Genomic DNA, 20345 nt, shown 5'->3' on the forward strand with positions numbered 1-20345 from the left:
GTTGGAGGGTTCCCAGGTGGAAGATGAGGCGCTCTTCCTCCAACCGTCATGTTGTTATGGTCCGGCGATGGAGCCAACCGTCGTGTTGTTATGGTCTGGCAATGGAAGTTCACAGAGATGGTGCAGAGGAGATTGACCAGAATGGTGCTAACATGAGGGACTTTCAGTCATGTGAAGGGACCGGAGAAGTTGGAATTGATCTCCTTGGGGAAGAGAAGGTGGAGGCAATATTTAACTGAGGAGTTTGAAAAATGGATGACTGCAAGCCTGAAGGATGTGTTCACTGTCAGCAGGGATGGTATCCAGAGTGCACAGATTTCAGAGAGAAGAATCCAAATGAGACCTTTGTTGAATGTGGATAGGAACTGCCTGGATTGGTGATGGAAGCAAGTACAACTTCTTAATTTCCAGGGTATATATTTGGAAAGAAAGGTTTGTCAGAGTCTTGGGGAAAATGGATATGGGGCCTAATTCATAGTCCTTTCAAAGAACCAGCACAGCTCAATGTGGGGAGCACCCTTCTGTGGTGTATCATTTCGTACAGGAATGGGTCTCACCTTCTCCCTCTTCTGATTGTAACAGGGGTTTGAGTCTTGGAAGGATGTGTTTGGTAAATCAGTGAAGTGCAGCCCACACAAGACCCATTCACCCATAAGCCCCATGCTCACTGACCTACATTGACTCCCAGGAGTACCTCGACCGTAAAATTCTCATCCTTTAGTTTCAAACCCTTTCATAACCTTGTCTCTCCTAAGCATTGTAACCTCCTCCGACCCTTCATTGTTCCTGTGCTCCACCAATTGTAGTCTCTTGTATATCCCATTTCTTACTGACCCTTGCTACTATCAGCTCTGCTTCTGCAGTTCAATCCTCTGGGATTCTGTCCTCAGTTCTGGGGACCTTTCTATTCCAGTGTCTATTTTTAGGATGCTCCTTAAATCCAAGTTTGTGGTCGGGTTGATCAAAGAGGGGATGGTTGCTAGCACGGTCTGGTCTGTCTATTATGTCTGACTTGGTTTGTTTCAGTCTCTTTTGTGCGGTTTAGTTGCAATCCTTGTCTACTTAACTGTCCCAATAATCAGGATTAGATGTAGTAAAATAATACCAACTCTTTATTGATGTTGTATACATTACTGTAGCCTGGGTTTGAACCTTGTCTCTCGAAGGACAGTATATTACTTTGCTTTGTGTCCAGTTCAGACTTTTTTTGCCTCTGTCATGATTGTATCATCAATAACATTATGGACTGATTTCCATTAACCCCTTACTCCAGAAAGCCTATCTCTGACCAAACTTTTGATGGTCTGTCCTAATATCTACTTAGGTGTCTCATTGTCATATTTTATTCCTGAGAAAGATTTGCTATGTGAAAGGTGCTATATCTTATAGGAAGTTGTTATTGGATTTTAGTCTCTTAAAATTATGCTAGAAAATGTCTGTAAATAATCTACAACAGGCAAGTTGAATGATTTTTTAAAAAATGTAATGGATATGCAAAGATATAGCTTTAAAATCTATCGGTCTCCTACCTCCTCTTGCTCAGCGTAATTCCAATCTAACCATTAATGTTTTTGATTTTTTGTTTATCAGGAATAAATCAATGGCTTTTAAGCTCGTGACTAGGCCTCACTGCGCTGCTCTTTACGTCATTCATGAATTGTATTGCTCACCAGTACATTCTTTCCAATCAAAAGCAGCAACCTTAAATGTGAATTGTGATGCCTTTCAGTGGTTTCCACGGTAACCCAATGTTAAGACTTGGAGCATTGAATGAAGCAGTTCAGAAATGCAGCAAGGAAATGTCTGAAATTGATCCTTCTCTGATGTTTTAGATTACCATCTGATGTTTTAGATTGCATGCGTTACAATCAAAATCATGACATTAGCTTGCCTCCTTCACCATTATCATTCCTCCCTTCACCCCACCCTAGTCTCTCTATCACCTAATAAAACTAGAGGATACAATTATAGACTATGACAAAGGATAAAGGCCTAGTTAATTACCATAATGGATTTGGGCCCATCTGTAAAGTTTTGTCAGAAGAAGGAACTGACTGCCAACATTTCAGGCTTTTCTTCCAGTGTGGTACCTAGGTCCTCCTACTTCCCTTTCCACAACTCCTTCCTCCCCCTAGAACATAGTGCCCTCAACTGAGGCATGCTATGTGTTAGGAGCGACATTTAATTGGGTGACTATGTGGAAGGTGGGGTAACTCCCATCATCTGCCTCAGGCTGATTAAATGAAGGCCGGTAAGTCTCGTGGACAGCTCTCCTTCCTGCCCATCCTTAAATGGGTAGCCCATGCAATCTTATGCGGGGTCCAGAACCACAAATTTTAGTCTCAGATCATAGTGTTGGATTGAGATGAGAAATGTCTTTACTTAAAGGCTGGTGGACTGTGGAATTCTCTAATACAGAAGGCTGTGGAGATCAAGTCACTGACAATATTTAAGAAATGAACAAACAATCTTCCAAAGGCATCATGGGATATAGGGAGAGAATGGGAGTGTGGCATTGGGGAGGAGCATCAGCTGTGGCCCCACCATGTTAAATGGTCAATGGGCTCGATGGGCTGCACTTATTTTCTACGATTTTGTCTTACTGCTGCCAGTATCCATCAGTGGCAAGCTGAGAATTTCACTGGATGGGAAGCTCGGAAAGCGAACTTTGTGAAACATTGCCTTCAACCCTCCACGGTTCAGGGAGTCCCTCCATGCTGAATACCTGATTGGTATGCCCAGCATCACGACAGAGAAAACTTGCTGAAGACCCTCTGCTTTCCCCTTGATCGATTTGCGCCCCCACCCCCACCCCGCCATGATCCTCTGTGATTGTGAGCCTCCATTAGTTGCATTACCATCAGCACCCACAACCCTTCCCACTGGTGCTGCTGAGCACTGGGAGCCAATTGGCTGGTAGCTTGCATGACCAAAATTTCTATCATGGGGTCCTTGGTCCCAGGGAAAACCCAGGAGTGCCCACGGGAGTGTCTCATTGTCACTTCATTTGACAGGGTGGGCAAGATCCTTCTCAGCTACATCATGTCAGGCTCATGGTGGTGAATGGCACGGTAGCTCAGTGGTTAGCACCACTGTCTCACAGCATCAGGGACCTGGGTTCAATTCCAGCTTCAGGCGACTGTCTTTGTGGAGTTTGCACATTCTCCCTGTGTCTGTGTGGGTTTCCTTCAGGTGCTCTGGTTTCCTCCCACAGATTTGCAGGTCAGGTTAATTGGCCATGCTAAATTGTCCATAGTGTTAGGTGCATCAGTCAAAGGTAAATGAGTCCGGATGGGTTCCACTTCAGAGGGTCGGTGTTGCCTAGTTGGGCCAAATGGCCTGTTTCCACACTGTAGGGAATCTAATCTAATGAATGAATGAAAATTGATTCATTGGGCACCACGATGATTCAGTGGTTAGCACTGCTGCCTCACAGCATCAGGGACCCAGGTTCGAATCCAGCCTCGGACGACTGTCTGTGTGGAGTTTGCACATTCTCCCCGTGTCTACGTCGGTTTCGTCCAGGTGCTCTGGATTCCTCCCACAGTCCAAAGATATACAGGTTAGGTGAATTGGCCATGGGAAATTTCCCATAGTGTTCAGGGATGTGTAGGCTAGGTGCATTAGTCAAGGATAAATGTAGAGTAATGGGTTTGGGTGGGATACTGTTCAGAGGGTCATGTGGACTTGTTGAGCTGAAGGGCCTGTTTCCACACTGTAGGGATTCTATAAGATTCGACCCTTTCAGTAAGCATTGTTCCTTGCAATCTGGAAGGATCCATTTCTCAAGAACAGGGTCACCCTATAACTTTTTTAAGCTTCAATTTTTTTGAATGTGGAAATCTCAGGTTCAGGGCATGACTGGTATAGACACTCAATGGTGTTTACCTATATTAAAGCCAAGATGCAATTAAGAACAGCAGAAATACCAGGCCTCTACGTCATTGGTGCTGCAAAGGATGACATGTGGATAAAGTAGCCACAATGAAGAGTGCTCTTTGCTATATTGAGACTGGAAGAGAAACAAACCTCAGCTTCTTCTCTGTGGTCTATATTTTTGGCTTCAGTTCTGAAGGTAATTTATTGAGCTGTAGCACTGCCATTTGCTGTTTCATACTGTAAAATCTCCACATTTTGCATCAAGCAAGTTGAATCAATGCTTTGCCCACTTAAACAGAACACTGTGAGTTACCTTGCAGAATCCAACCTTTGTTTCATCTGCGAGCAAAGGGGAAAATAGAGCTAACTTGCTTCTCTAGGGAAGGCAAACATACCTACAGTTTATGGGTCATATTTTGCTTCAAAACTGACGGCTGAGCTTGACAATATCTCCTGTTCCTCAACAGAACAGAGCATGTGATGGATTTTTCAAGGTGAATATCATTCCTCCAACTCTCAAGAATCTTAATAGTATCCAGGATGAAGCAGCAGCTTGATTTGCACTCCATCCACCACCTCCAGCATTTACTCTTTCCACTGCTGACGCACAGTGACACCAGTACGTACCCTCTTCCGACTGTCCCTTCCAAATTGGCAACCTCCACCACCTGGAAGGGCAAGGGCAAAAGAGACCTGAAAACATCACAACCTGCAAAGTCCACTTGAGACCAGTGTGTATCTGAACAAGTGATAACTGAAGACTTTATGATACCAGTTTATTTGTACTGATGGACCCAGGATCAACATCCTCTCTCAAGTATCTAGATGACTGCCTTTCTAGAGTCTATCTAAGTAATCAGTGTAAAATATTCTTTAGCTCAAACAACCACACAGAAGTAAATATTAATGTTATAGCTAATCAATTCCATTAAAGGATTCAGATAAATCCTTAATGTGTTCTTAATCAATCCGAAAGTGAAATGAGACAATAATGATGAAACAATTCTCTGGCTTTCACAGGTGTATTTTATTCTGTGTTTTTTGATGAAGAAAGGTTGAGACAGAGGTGCAGAGCAGTCTACTCAAAGCCAATAAATAGCTTGTGAGGCTTTTTTTAAAGTTGGAACAATAGAAGCAGCCTGGCTGGTTGGGGTGAAGCTCCCACAGAGCCTTGCTGTTCGGTTTTAGCTTTCTGCAGTTGCTGGGGTCTTGAAGCTGGATGTGGAAGCTCATATTCCTCTCTCTGAATACTGGGGTTCTCTTCCTGCAGCTAGAATTGCATGTGAGATAATCTATTTTACTGAATTTGTTCTTGCCAAGGTTGTGTTTATGGGATGTTTCTTTACTGGAACAGTTAGTTAGTAGTTAATAATCTATTATTCTATTAAGCTTTCCAAGAGAGTTATTATTCCAATTTCTTCTTTTTTGTTTTATTTTAACTATAATGTATAAATAAATTGTGATTTGCCTCAAGACTAGTAGTTTGACCAATCGAAGTGCATTTCCTAGCACTTACCTTTAATATAAGAAAAACGTCAGGTCTAGGCTATCTTCTTAATATATTTGGAAGGGGTTTAATATGGTCCATAACAATGTTTCAATAGGCAACATTATATAGGTACATATCAACTTGACTTTAACGTTGAATTTGAGAATTCCTTTTTAACATCTGAGACACAGCTGATACCATTTTAAAAAGACCAATACCTATTTTGGATTTTTGAAACTTTTAGAAGTGATGTATAATTATCCCCCCTACATAAATTCATTTTTAAACATACTACTTGTTTCCTAAACAAAGTCAGACCTCGTTAATTTCACAAATTGTGGAAACCTTTCTGGAAGAGGAATTTATTCCTCATGCAGTTGGCGGGGTTGTCTAGTAACATATGGTTAAACTATAATAATTTGGGGATGATTTTTTTCCCCAAATATCTTGCTGTCTTGTGTCTGGAGGAGCTTACCTAACATAGCAATGATCACTAAGAGACTCAGTGCTACAATGAAAGAAAGATTCAACAGAGCTTAGAGTGAAGGATTAAGAAAAACACATAACCATGAAGACAGGATGAGCCACTAAGAAGGAAAAGTCCTCAGGAGAACCAAACTCTGAATAAGATTTACAAATGATTTAAAGTGATGTGTAAACAAACCAAGGGTAACATGAAAAACACAGCGAATTGTTAAGGTCTGGAGTCTACTGCCTGGAAATGTGGTGGAGGTAAGTTCAATTGAGGGATTCAAGAGAAAGTTGGATGAATATTTGGATAGACATAGCGTGTGTTGGGATATGGACAAAAGGTTAGATGTTGATATGAGGTATTAATCACAGTGCAGGTATGATAAACCAAATAGCCTCCTTCTACACAGTGAAAATTCTGTGAAGTAATTTGAGTTCAAATTAAAAAAGCCAAATGAGTTACTTTATGGCAAATTGGTTGAAATTAGTTGTAAGCCATAGTAATCTTGAGTTCAAATGGCATCTCATTAAAAGGAGATGGAAGTAACTGTTTATTGTACCATGGTTCATCATCATTCATCTTGGTTAACACATGGAACATTGAGAAAACTACATCCTAACTCTGAATTGTGGGATTAGCTAACTCATTTAAACCAGCATTTAACAGCTGGTTGTGGTGTACCGCATGTGGGAAACTCATCTGAATTAAAAACAGTGTTTGCACATTTCATTGAAAGAAGTTTTAGTAAAGGTTTTGATAGACCTTGATGGGCTGCTGTTGCTGCAGTGATGTATTTATGTTCCTCATTTTTTTTTCAGTCTACGGGGACCAGTGTCACTGTCGATATTGCTGTGATGGGTGAGGCCCATGGATTAATTACAGACCTTCTGGCTGATCCGTCTCTGCCTCCCAATGTCAGTACCTCCTTGAGGGCTGTCAGCAATCTCCTCAGCACACAACTGACCTTCCAGCCCGTCCACAAGCCCAGAATAAATCCATTAGTATCATTCAGCGAGTCCTACGCTGGTTCTGACTCTGAAGAATGCCCAGGAGAGAAACTCGCAATCCCAAAGGTACACCAAGTGATGTTAACTTCCATTTCCAATATGTCAGGTGCTAGTTAATAGCAATCACCATGTGCTTTAGTCATCTTGTGTTTGTCCTTTCACAATCTAATAAATTCATTTTTGACCTCTACATGGAAGGTTTAAAACAGGAAAGGTATGGAAATGGAAGAATTATGACATATCTCAATGGCTGTGACACCAATCCTGTGAGGGGATTATGAGTCTGCATCAGAGTTTTTTGGACCGTGTTTGAATCCTGCCCTTTAGCTGTTCATCCATTTCTGGAGCTGGACAATAGGAGGCAATGAAGATCTGGTGGCTACTGACACCACGGGAGGAGGGTTCATCCAGGGCCCCACAGCCAGGGATGGTAGGTTGCCAGGGACAACAGAAGCCCAGACCCCGCTTGTGAGTTCTGAAGGGACATTCCTGTTCCACCAGATTCCACCAAAGGAAATGCCATTCTGGATGTATCTTGCTAGCTTCATTGATAGGCCAGCAGCTCCTGGTATTCCGGGTCACCGGTGTTGGGGCCTGTGTTAGGGCCTTAAGCAAGTTGTCTGGCAGACAATTAGATGAACTACCTAGCCAATGAGGGGTGGTCTGTTAGTCATCACCTTACACCCTATTTAGAAAAAAGTGTGGGAAAATTCTACCTGAGTTCTTTATTATAACTGAAATTGGGATAGATCTTTGCAAGGGGAGGAGTGAAAGAATACTCGAGATATTTGTTAGTATGTGCATCATTGCTTTTAAACTTTATAAATCTATGCAAGTTGTATTGTCGATGTAGTAATTTGCTACAAGGCTAAATGGTTGCGCATACAAGGGAGATAACTGCTTTGTCAACATACTTGGGTGAAAGTTTATGAATTTGTACTGGCAAAGTCAATAGATATAACAGTCATTGGAGTTCACTGACTAGCTCCTATGAGAGATGATCAACCAAATGGAATCTTAGTTTCTTTGGACAGATTTCCCACTTCATTGTTACAACAGCAGTTTTATCGGATGAAGGTACTGTTTGAAACAATTATTGACTTGAAACAGATTGCTGGTTATCAAACAATCAGACAGATCTGTGGATTTACAATAGGAAATTTAATGAATGCCTGAAAATCCCTTTATCACAGTCCTGGTTAAACTGAAGAACCTTTCAATGTAATTAGATTTAATCAACTGTTTATTCTATTTACAAAATTGCTGCATTTTTCTTTATTTATTATGCTTTAAGGTTGAATGAAAATAATCAGTTTTCATGGTATTTGATTTATGAGTGTTATTTTGTTGCAAACAAGTGGAGAAGCATTTATTTAAAGAGAACTTTTTTTTAAAGAATCATCAAATGATAATAATTTTTGCCTGATATATTGTTCTTCAGTATTTCTGCTTTTAGGTCTTTTTTTCAAATATGTTCATGTGAAGTGGGCATTGTTGGCTCAGGCAGCATTTATTGCCCATCCCTAATTGCCCTGGAACCGAGTGTCTTGTTAGAACATTCCAAAAGGTAATTAAGAGTCAAACACATTGCTATGGGTCTGGAATCACATGTAGACCAGACCCGATAAGGGACAGTGGATTCTCTTCCCTGAAAGACATTAGTGAATGTGCTTTTGCCATGATTGACAATGGTCATCATTAGGCTGGCTTTGTATTGAATTCAAATTCCACCATCAGCCATAGAATTTGAACCCATATCCCCAGAACATTAGGCCAGCCCTCTGGATTGCTAGTTCAGTGACGTTATCATGACACCACCACCTCTCCCTGAGCTGCATTAACTTAACAGTCCAGTATTGTTCACACATGACATGTTGAGGTTCTGTTGAGACCAATCCTTCTACTCCCTTTAGCGACTGAGGAGAAGTCTGCCTCCAGGACTATTGAGGAGGATTTCATCCACATGGACAACAACAACGTCTGCCACCGGCCTGCCCACCATGGAGCCTGGACCCGTCAGGAGAGACCGCAGCGGAAGCGTAAAGCCATCTCACGAAGCCCCATCAGGCAGGTAGGCACAGATTAGTACGCTTTACTCGCAAGATCTTCTGTGATACTAAACCCTGTGAGCGATGGAGCCAGTGAGTATTAACACAAATAGGTATTGCCTCAGTCTTGGCGTCCAGGAAATGGTGTATGTAAAAGTTGGTCATTGATGAAGTAGAGGAAGCAACGTCAGTTTCAAAAGTTTCCTCCGAATATGGAAAAGGCACCAACAAAGCTCATGGAAGGCTGGTTTGTACCTTTTGTGTGTTTGTAAAGCAATCTCCTTCCTCGCACAGATTTCTGTAACCGGGGTCACCATCATGGGACAACAAAAACAAATAATCGTGGACTGATGATCTCCTCCCCATCCCTGATCCTGCAGTTCCTGACCAACCCCTGTCCCCAACTCTCCAAACATTTAAACACAAATGCGCCCAAAGGTTAAAGATTCAAGTGGTATCAGCTTTCCCACGTGTTGGATACCTTCCTGATAAACTCCTTCATCCTTATCTTGCAACCACTAGGACTGTGGGTTCCAGACATGGTCAGATTAATAACTCTACTCACTGTGGCTCAACCCCTGCAAACATTTCAACTCACCCCCATCCCCTTTATGCATTTGTGTTTGAATTCCTGCATTGTGTTCTGTGTAGCCCTCAGAATCCAACCGGTAGGTGAGAGTTTATTATTATGGAGAATCCCAGGAAAGCGTGCATAATCCTGCTGGTGAAGCCAGGTGCGGGTTTTCTGTGGTTTTGCCGTCCACATGTGATAAAAGGTAAATAGTGTGCATGCTGGAAATCTGAAATAAATGCAGAGAATGCTGGAGAAACTCAGCCGGTCTGGCAGCATCTGTAGAGGGAGAGAGAGAAACCACGTTAATGTTTTGAGTCTGGTATGACACTTCTTCTGTTCTCTTTCTCTGTATTAACTCTGCTTTTGGTCCAGAAGCCATTGATGCGTTGGAAGTGGCTCAGGGAAGAAAATAAATTTCGGTCTGAAGTCTCCCCAACGTCCACAGGGACATGCGCACGGTCCCTCAAACCTGTTCACACCACGCAGTGAGATTATTACTGATCTGCTCAACGAGTCTGCATTTGCCCTAGCTCTGCCTCTGAGAAATCTATCAAATCACACAATTAAAGTTGGCATCATCGCGCATTCTTTGCATGCAACAGTGTTTCCTGACTTCATTCCTGAAAGGGCTGATCTCAATTTTTAGCTGTGTTCCCATGTAGTAGACTTTCCCAAACGCATGTAGTAGAATTCCCCCGAAATAGATTTTCTGTATCCACCCATCAGTCCCGCTCACTATCTTGAAAGCTGTAAGCAAATCATCCTTAATTTCTAAATTCTTAAGCACTGCACTTTTAGTTATTTTTGTAATCTCTCTTTGCAGTTTAACTCATGCCAGCAAATCATCACTACATTTCCTTTGTGGCCAAAACAGATATCCTAGTGAGTAATGCCCAAAACTCAGTTCAGGATGAGCAACAGCTTGTAGAGACGTTGACCCAGCCAGTTAAAACAGTGGGAGCAGGGTGAGTAGTTTCAGAATGGGAAACAGTGCAAAGGGAGCTGGGTACAGCCAATTAAATTAGTGGCAGAAACAGTTTCAGAATGAGGCAAATCTGACCACATACTGAGTTTGATCAGAATAACCAAACCATGACAACACCGGAAAAGCATAGTTGATTGCTAAGTGAGTAACTACTGTTAGGGAACGTGCCTAAAGTGTTTGAATTTATAAAAATCCAGAAATATTTTAACCCATGCTTAAATACCTTCATTATAAGATTAAGAAGTAGTTGCAAAACTGAAGTAGGAAACCAGTAATTCTGTTAACTATGTGAGTCTTAGTGCTGAGAAGTATTGAATTTCTAAGGTTTGAATTAGTACAGTAAGTGATAGTGAGAAAAGGTTTCATTTTATGTATTAATTAATTAAGGAAAAAGAAATAGAGTCATAGAGATTTAATTCTGACATAATAAAGCCAGTCAGAGCAGTGATGTGTGGTGACTGTAGCATGCAGTGTACCTGGATGCCCCCCACCAGTGTGATCCAGGGTAAACAAGTCTGCAATAAATGATTGAATTGAAAGGAGCTTCAGCTCAGAGTTTACAAGCTGGAGGCTGAACTACAAACACAGCGACATATCAGGGAGGTGAAAAGTTATCTACATTCTAAGTATTAGCAGGTGGTCAAAACTCTTTGTACAGGTTCTTCTGATTTGGCCAGGGGTACATTCCTGAAGAAGGGCTTATGCCCGAAACGTCGATTCTCCTGCTCCTTAGATGCCGCCTGGCCAGCTGCGCTTTTCCAGCACCACACTTTTCAACTCTGGTCTCCAGCATCTGCAGTCCTCACTTTCTCCTAGAGGTACGGTACAGGCAGATGTGACTGCAAGAGAGGCAGGTGAGGAGACACAAAAGGTCAAAGGGAAGGAACTTCTGCCTTTGCAATTGGCCAAAAGATTTGAAGTTCCTGGAGTCTGTGGGGGGAATGAAAGCAGTGACTAAAGGATAGTTGAACAAGTTGACCATGCACCCTATTGAGAGAAGCCAGTCAAGTTGGGGAATTGATAGGAATGTAATGGCAGTGGAGGACAGTATATTGAGTGGTTTGGATGCCATTATCTATGGCTAAGCGCAAGAGTCCAGGTGGCTTTGTTTCCTCCTCTATGCTAGGCATCTGCTTTAGCCTGGGGAGGAATTCGCAATGGGAGGGAGAGAGTGTGACCACAGCCCATGTAGGTGTCAACAACATAAGCAGTTTTGCTGTGTATGAGCAAATGGTGGCTATTTAAAAAGCAAAACATCAAAGTTCAAACATCTCTTAACCTCTACTTGAGCCAGGTGGAAATTGGTGTATGCTAAATAAGGTGTTCGATGTTCTAGATGGTCGAGGTCATGGGTTTGGAAGGGCTGTGGAAAGAGCCTCAGTGAGTTGCTGCAATGCATCTTGTAGCTGCATTAAAATGGAAGGAAATAATAAAACAGATAAGAACAAAAGACAAAAAGAAATAGGAACCGGAGTAGGCTGTTCAGCTCCTGGGGCCTGCCCCACCATTCAGTCGACTCATGGCTGATCCAATACTCCCACTTGCCATCTTCCTCTGTTTTCCCCATCACCCTTTATTCCCTGACTGATCAAAAACCTATCTATGCCAGCCTTAAATATGCACAAGAAATCTATACCCACAGGTCTCTGTGGCAAGGAGTTCCAGAGACCCACAACCCTCTGAGAGAAGAAATTCCTCCTCATCTCAGACTTAAAATAATGCTCCTTTATTCTGAGACTGTGCCCTCAGGTCCTAGACTCTCCCATGAGGGGAAACATCTTCTCAGAATTTAAACTCCAGCGAGTAGACTCCTAACTTGTTTGCCCTTTACTAATAAGATAATCCCTCAATTCCAGAGATCAGCCCAGTGAACCTGCTCTGAACTGCCTCCAATGAAGTGATATCTTTCCTTAAGCAAGGGGAGCAAAACTGCTGACAGTACTCCGGATATGGTCTCACCAGCACCTTGTACCGTTGCAACAAGACTTACCTACTCTTATATCCAATCCCCTTGAAATGAGGGCCATCATTCCATTAGCCTTCCTGACTACCTGCTGCTGTTGTGAGCTAGCTTTCTGCGTTTCTTGCACAAGTTGCCCTAAGTCCCTTCTGTGTTGTAGCTTTCTGCATTTAAGTAATATTCTATCTTTTGTTTCCCCTTCCAAAATGAACTACTTCCTATTTTCCTGTTTGCCAACTTTTTGCCTACTTTTTAACTTGTCGATATCTCTCCGTAAACTGTTTGCAACTCTCTTGGAATTTCACTATCAATGGCATTAGCAGTTCATAGATAAATCCTGTGGTCTTTTTTCTCTGACGGTGTAGTAGATGGAAAGTATTCAGCCTGGAGCTTGGTGACCAGCGGTGTTCTTCAGGGGTCGGTTCTGTGACCTCTGCTGTTTGTGGTTTTTATAAATGAAGTGAAAGCATGGGTTAGTAAGTTTGCCGATGACATGAAGGTTGGTGGAGTTGTGGGTAGTGTGGAAGGTTGTTGTAAGTTGCAACAGGACAATGACATGATGCAGAACAGGGCTGAGAAGTGGCAGATAGAGTTAAAAAGTGTAAAGCGATTCATTTTGGAAGGACAAATTTGAATGCAGATTACAGAGTTAAAGGCAGGAATCTTGGCAGTGTGGAGGAACAGAAGGATCTTGGGGTCCACATCCATAGATCCCTTAAAGTTGCCACCCAAGTTGATAGGGTTGTTAAGAAGGCATATGGTGTGTTGGCTTTCATTAGCAGGGGGATTGTGTTTAAGAGCCGCAAGTTAATGTTGCAGTTTTATAGACCCTTGCTTAGACCACACTTAGAATAGTGTTCAGTTCTGGTTCCCTCGTTATGGGAAGGATGTGGAAGCTTTAGAGATGTTGCAGAGGAGATTTACCACGATGCTGCCTGGACTGGAGGGCATGTCTTATGAAGAAAGGTTGAGGGAGCTAGAGCTTTTCTCATTGGAGCGAAGAAGGATGAGAGGTGACTTGATAGAGGTGTACAAGAAGATGAGAGACATTTCCCCAGGGTGGAAATGGTTATCACGAGGAGGCATAAATTTTAAGATGATTGGAGGAAGGTTTAAGGGAGATGTCAGAGGTAGGTTCTTTACACTGAGTGTGTTGGTATGTGGAATGCACTGGCAGCAGTGGTAATAGAGTCAGATGCAATAAGGGCATTTAAAATTCTTGGATAGGCACATGGATGACAGTAAAATGAGGGGTATGTAGGTCAGTTTGATCTTAGAATAAAATAAAAGGTCGGCGCAACATCGAGGACCGAGGGTGCCTGTACTGTGCTGTACTGTTCTATGTCTTGAGGAGTCATTTTCCATAATTTCAATTTGCTACACAATTCACTAATATTCTGAGAGCAGATTGGGAGGCTTGAAAGTGAATCACCAGTAACACAGCTGTGCTCTGGTTCTCTCTTTGAAACATTTCGGACAAGTGATGATTCAGTTCTTATTTCAAAACCTTCAGTTCTGCAGCTTGGTGTTGTTAACATGTTCACAGGCTGCCCTTGCATGGTATGGTCTGCCTTCACACTGTAATGTGATGGGAAGCACTATAATGTACCCCAGCTGACTAGATCAATGATGCAGGTGTTGATGCACGCTCCAAATATGTGATTCCTAGTCCACTCCTCAGTGAACATTGCTGCTGTCATGTGTGAACAGTGTAATATTTTTAACCAGTAGCATGTCTAGTGTCACCTTGTGGCATAGTCCACATGATATACTGTTTGAGCTAAAATTCAGGACTCAGGTGAGTGCTCTGTTTGCTTAGTCCATGCTACCTGTATAATGTCACCATGGAAGTGATTTACAATGCATAGAGTCATAGAGTTTTATAGCATGAAAACAGACCCTTCGGTCCAACTCATCCATGCCAACCAGATAGCCTAAATTAATCTAGTCCCATTTGCCAGTATTTGGCCCATATCCCTCTAAACCCTTCCTATTCATGTACCCATGCAGATGCCTTTTAAATGTTATAATTGTACCGTGTAACCATAATTTTTGCCAAGTTTCTGAAGAAATCCTAAAACATGTGCCAAAAATAATATCTTACAAAGGCTATTTTAAAAGAATTAAATAATCGTGTGAAATTTTGCCACATTTTCACTAACTAATACTTGGAGTTTGAGAGTACATTTTTAATTGTTACATATGAACTGCATAGAAACTTCTTCACTGGGGAATTAGTGTTACAATGGACATTTTTAAAGACCAAACTGTAACCCTCTTCAGTCCCACAGCCATCCAAAATCTCTGCATGCCTCAATTCTGATCTTCTATATACCCTCCACCCCTTCCCTTTATCCTACTGGTAACAGCCATGTCTTCAGCTAATTAAACACTAAGTTATGTAATGAATTCCCTAGATCTCTCATTCTCTCTCCATTTCATACTCTTCATTTCAGAAGTTACTTAAAATCTCCATCTGCTTTGGTTTTCTGTACTGACATATGCAGATGTGGCTCAGCATTGAATTCAGTTGAGAATGCTGCTGTGAAGCACCTTGGGCATTTTACTACATGAAAGGCACTATGTGAATGTTTAAGGACTCCATTTGATAGTAATACTGACAAGCTGCAGTCCAGAAGAAATCCTGGCTTAATAGATTATATGTTCAGTTGTTGCAGTTTGTCACCCGTGACGGTCAGTGACTAAAGCATATTCACATGAGGCTGCTGACGTTCTTTAACAACAGAACGTAAGCTCCTTACACAAAAACATGAAAAGATATATATCTAAAGTCAGCTAGAAAGATCATAACACAAACAGCAAAACAAAGTTTCAGCAAAACAAACTGACAGCCAGACAGCTGCGACCACTAGGACTCATAACAGCACACAAACCAACAGCCACTTTCAGACAACAACTCACCAGGACAAAGGACCCGATACCCAGCATGAGCAAAACCAACGTGGTTTACAAAATCCCATGCAAGGACTGCACAAAACACTACATAGGACAAACAGGAAGACCGCTAACAACCCGCATCCATGAACACCAACTGGCCATGAAACGACACGACCAACTATCCCTAGTAGCCATACACTCAGATGACAAACAACATGAATTCGATTGGGACAACACCACCATTATAGGACAGGCCAAACAGAGAATAGCCAGGGAATTCCTAGAAGCATGGCACTCATCCACGAATTCGATCAACAGACACATTGACCTAGACCCTATATACCAGCCACTGCAGTGGACAGCTACTGACAACCGGAAGCGGCAGATTCAAACCAGTATAAATGCCGGAGGAATCAGCACAGAAGCGCTTCACAGGAGGCTCCCAAGCACTGAAGATGTCACCTAGAAAGGGGACGAAACGTTTGCAAGAAAAACTCCCAGCTCGGCGAACAGAACCACAACAAAGTTTCAGTCTATTCCCCAAAACTATCTACTTACAATTCCTCAGAAATTCCACTCCTGTCTTGATGGTTTCAGTTTTCGGTTCTCCAATTCCTTCCAGTTTCTTTTCCCTCAGCTGCAGAGCTAGTTTTGCTCTTCATTTCCACGTCCACAATTTTAATGGTCTGAACTGCCACAGTTCTAACAGCATTTCTATCCAAGCACTTCCAGTGTAGAAGCCCCATCAACTAAAGCACTTTAGTTAGGGTGACTGGTTCCCCTGAACTAAAGGCTTTATTTCTGTACTAGGAGAAATTATTCTCCCTTCTGACATAAACTCTTGATTCTCATGAAATGACACCTTGAACCATCTATTCTGCAGTGTAAACTAAACTGATGGCTTTCTAGTTTGTTGTAAGCTCAATAATATAACAATTCCATCCATTAAGACTGCAGTGCAGCACGGTGGCTCAGTGGTTAGCTCTGCTGCCTAATAGCACCATGGACCCAGGTTTGATTTCAGTCTCAGGCGACTGTGTGGAATTTACACATTCTCCCCATGTTTGCGCGGGTTTCCTCTGAGTGCTGCGGTTTCCTCCCACAGTCCAAAGATGTGCAGGTCAGGTGAACTGGACATGCTAAATTGCCTATAGTGTTAGGTGCATTAGTCAGAGGGAAATGAGTTTGGTTGGGTTACTCTTCAGAGGGTAGCTGTGGACTTGTTGGGCTGAAGGGCCTGTTTCCACACTGTAGGGAATCTAATCACGCAGCTACTTGCTTTCTGGAAAAGTTATGTAACATGCTTATGTCATGATTCCCAAAGACACTTCGGCCTGTTTTAAAAAAACTTCACAGAACTGACCCACTGCCTCTATTTTAAAATCCAAATCACAAAATGTATCACATCTTGCATCACAACTGCAAATCACTGTTGCATGAGGTCTTCTGGGAGCAGCAAAATAGACAATGTGTCTCACTGTCACAGAGTCAATCACAAACAGTATAATTCATCACACTGTATATATCGATATCCAACACGCATGCAACTGCAGTGAGCAATGGACCGAACTTCTTAAGTGAGAAGTTTATTAACTTTATAGATTTATAAAGTGATAAGGATCTGCAGCAAAGTAAAAGACTCTTTGGACAATCACTTCCGCATCAGTCAAAACAACCATCTAACGTCCTCCCAAGTATGCACTTCATTCTAATTCCTTTGGATGCAGACAGCAGGAGCAAGACTCTAGTTATTGACCACCACTAGTTGGCGTGGGACTCTTGTCACATGTAGACCAGAACAGGATGACTGACAAATAATCTTCCCTGAAGGATATTTGTGCACCAGTTTGGTATCTATAATTCAGTCAATTCCTGCTACTGACACCAAAGTTAGCAGAGTTATTAAATCCAGTTTCATAATTTGTCATGCTGGGATTTGAACACTTAATTTGTCATTGTTCAGACTGTGTTTAGCTCCATGCTTAACAGCTAGTAATTTCCATGCTTATAGTCTTAGTTAAGGCTGCAAAGAACTAATGTACAAGCTTTGTGGAAAATCACTTTGATTATCTTTGACCTGTGTGTTTTTTTCCCCCAACAACAAAATGTCATGCATCTGATTAAAAGTCCGTAATTTGGGGTAGTAATGTTGGGGAAGTGCCAGTGCTGGCGATTGTTAACATGCAAAATTGACAGCAATGTCTGATCCCTGCACCTGAACTGTTAAGCACGGAAGTTATCACTTATACACTGTTCCACTACGGAGTGTACTGTTGTGATCTTCACAGATGGATCAGTACAGAATTAGCGATTTGACATGAACCTAACCTCGTTTGACATTAATGGTGTGAAAATCAATGAAAAGCTTAAGCTGTATTTAATCAAGTGTAATTGACTTTTGAATGGTCTGCTAAGTCATAATTACTGCTGATCAATTTCTCTGGTGCTGACGAACAATGTTCCATTTAAAGTATTGGTTATTTCATTCAGAAGAATGTTTGAAAATTGCTAAAAACTCTATCTCTAAAGACTGGTTTTGATACTTAACTTCTCCCTTAATCCCATTTTTACATCCCAATCTTTAATTTGTTCCAAATAATTGAGTTGCGAATTATATTCCCTGATTATTAATTCCTGCTTTGCTGTCTATGAGAAATCTTCATTCTGATTGGTTGATGAGTCTGCCCAATGCTTGCCCTGATACTAAATATTACAATCCCCTTAAGGTCCCACCCTAATTTGAAATAGCATTTGAAATTAACCAAAGTGCCAAGAATTTGGTGTTTGGTATTCAGTAATTAAGAAATCTGGAATAAAATAACTGGAGTAGGTCTTTCAGCCCATCGAGCCTACACCACTGTTCTAGATCCTGGCTGATCATCTTCTCAATGCCATTTTCCACAACATCACCACATTCCTTCATTCATCTTCAGAAACCCGCTGATTTTTCCATCTTGAACCTGATGAATGACTCCACAGCCCTCTGGGATAGAGAATTCCAAAGATTCATGATTGCCTGTGTGAAGAAATTCATTCTCCTTTCAATCTCAGGATAGGGGCAGATCTTGATTTCTGCCTCAGGCGACTGTCTGTGTGGAGTTTGCACGTTCTCCCCGTGTCTGCGTGGGTTTCCTCCGGGTGTCCTGGTTTCCCCCCATAATCCAAAGATGTGCGGGTCAGGTGAATTGGTCATACTAAGTTGCCCATAGTGTTAGATGGCTTAGTCGGGGTAAATATAGGATAGCGGTCTGGGTGGGTTACTCTTTGGAGGGTCCGTGTGGACTTGTTGATCTGAACGGCCTGCTTCCATACTGTAGGGAATCCAATCTAATCAAATCATTTCAGACACTGTTCCCTGATTGTAAAGCTACCAGCCTAGGGAAGCATCCTATCTCTATCTGTTCTGTCAAGCCCTGTCTCCTAGTCAGAAGTCTTTAGGTTCAAGTGCCACTCCAGAGATTCAGCATGGAGCTTTGTTCACTACAGTACTGAGAGTGTGCTGCACCATCAGGTGTGCTATCTTTCAAATGTACATCAAGCATGTTTGTTGCCTCAGTGAGATGTGAAACATCCTGTAGCATTAATAAATGAAGAACTAGGACAGCTCTCCTGGTGTCCCATCCAGTATTTATTCCTCTGCCATCACACTTAAAAACAGATTATTTTGCCATTATCACACTGCTGTTTGTTTAATCCAACAATTTGCAAATCGGTTGCCACATCAATGTCTAAGCTGATTGTGAGGTAATCTCAGGCTTTAAACGCTGCTATGTGACAAGTAAGTTTGCTCTTCCCTTATTGAAACAATATGATAGAGTGAAAAATGTAAGCAACTAATAATTAACCATGTAAATTGTTTTAACCTAAGTAAATACCTATCTTTACAATATCATATTTCCATATTCTTTCATCGATCCACTTTTACTGTACAGAACTCAGTGGCCAGGCATATACACAATCTGTGCTGAGATGGGCATGAATCATTTTTCTTCCAGTGGTCCATGCATTTTGCATTGAAGCATCAATCAAGAATGCAAAAAATTGAAGGAAATAGCTGTGCCGATCCTTAAAAATTCAATAAGGTCGGGTGTCAGTTAAAATGACAAATTTCAACTACTCCATAAATCGTCATTGCATTTTCAGATATACTAATTTATGCATTTACTTCATTTTTTTAACACATTAGAGGATGGAAATCCCCAAAAAAATACAGATGTTTCTTTGAGAATGATTGAATTAATTAGAATAAAGCAAACCACTGCTGTTTCAACGCTTCTGGCCTGATCCTGCTGCTCCATTCAAACTGGTGCCAGAGGAAGTGGTGGAGGCTGATACAATTGCAACATTTAAGAGGCATTTGGATGGGTACATGAATAGGAAGGGTTTGGAGGGATATGGGCCAGGTGCTGGCAGGTGGGACTAGATTGGGTTGGGATATCTGGTTGGCGTGGACGGGTTGGACCGAAGGGTCTATTTCCATGCTGTACATCTCTATGACTCTATGGTTTAAACAGTGTGGTTTTTCAGGTTTCTATTGTTGTGGTGCTTTTCCTGGAAGAGGATATCCAGTATTGATGGAAAGGTGAACCACCTTCAAGCTATTGTTATAATAAATAGAGCTGGATTAATGTGCACTTACACCTGTGTCAATCTAACGCCAATTAAAGAAAATGTTTTAATTCTTGATGTACATTAGAATCCACATATGTAGAGATTAGTGCAGTTAAGGCAAAGTTGCTCATTTTCATTCTGAAGAATAACTTTTCCTTGTGTAATTATGACTGAATGTTTTGTTATCTTAACCATACATAAGATATTAATCACTTCTTCACTGCCTGTTAAACTTTCATTCTGGTTAGGAATAGTGGCTATTCTTGATTATGTATCTGAGTGTGACAAACTTACAGCTGGGTCCAGAGTTAACTTAGAAGAAGTGGCTTTTCAGAACTGTATAAGTAGAACATGATAATTTAGCCCATCTTGTCTGTGCCAACTCTGAAGACCAGCAATTCAAAATTAATCCAAGTTCCCTG

General features: G+C 41.7%; 1 protein-coding gene across 3 annotated transcripts in view; it reads left to right on the forward strand.

The window, feature by feature from the left end:
* pde3a (phosphodiesterase 3A, cGMP-inhibited) overlaps nucleotides 1-20345 on the forward strand; it is a 481350-nt gene that overhangs the window by 366115 nt on the left and 94890 nt on the right. For all 3 annotated transcript variants that reach the window (XM_060842973.1, XM_060842975.1, XM_060842976.1), the window contains 2 exons: nucleotides 6659-6913; nucleotides 8761-8918. In XM_060842973.1, coding sequence (XP_060698956.1) covers nucleotides 6659-6913; nucleotides 8761-8918 — 413 coding nt within the window. The remainder of the gene's footprint in view (nucleotides 1-6658; nucleotides 6914-8760; nucleotides 8919-20345) is intronic.

The sequence above is a fragment of the Hemiscyllium ocellatum genome, chromosome 23 (assembly GCF_020745735.1).
Source record: "Hemiscyllium ocellatum isolate sHemOce1 chromosome 23, sHemOce1.pat.X.cur, whole genome shotgun sequence".
Lineage (NCBI taxonomy): Eukaryota > Metazoa > Chordata > Chondrichthyes > Orectolobiformes > Hemiscylliidae > Hemiscyllium > Hemiscyllium ocellatum.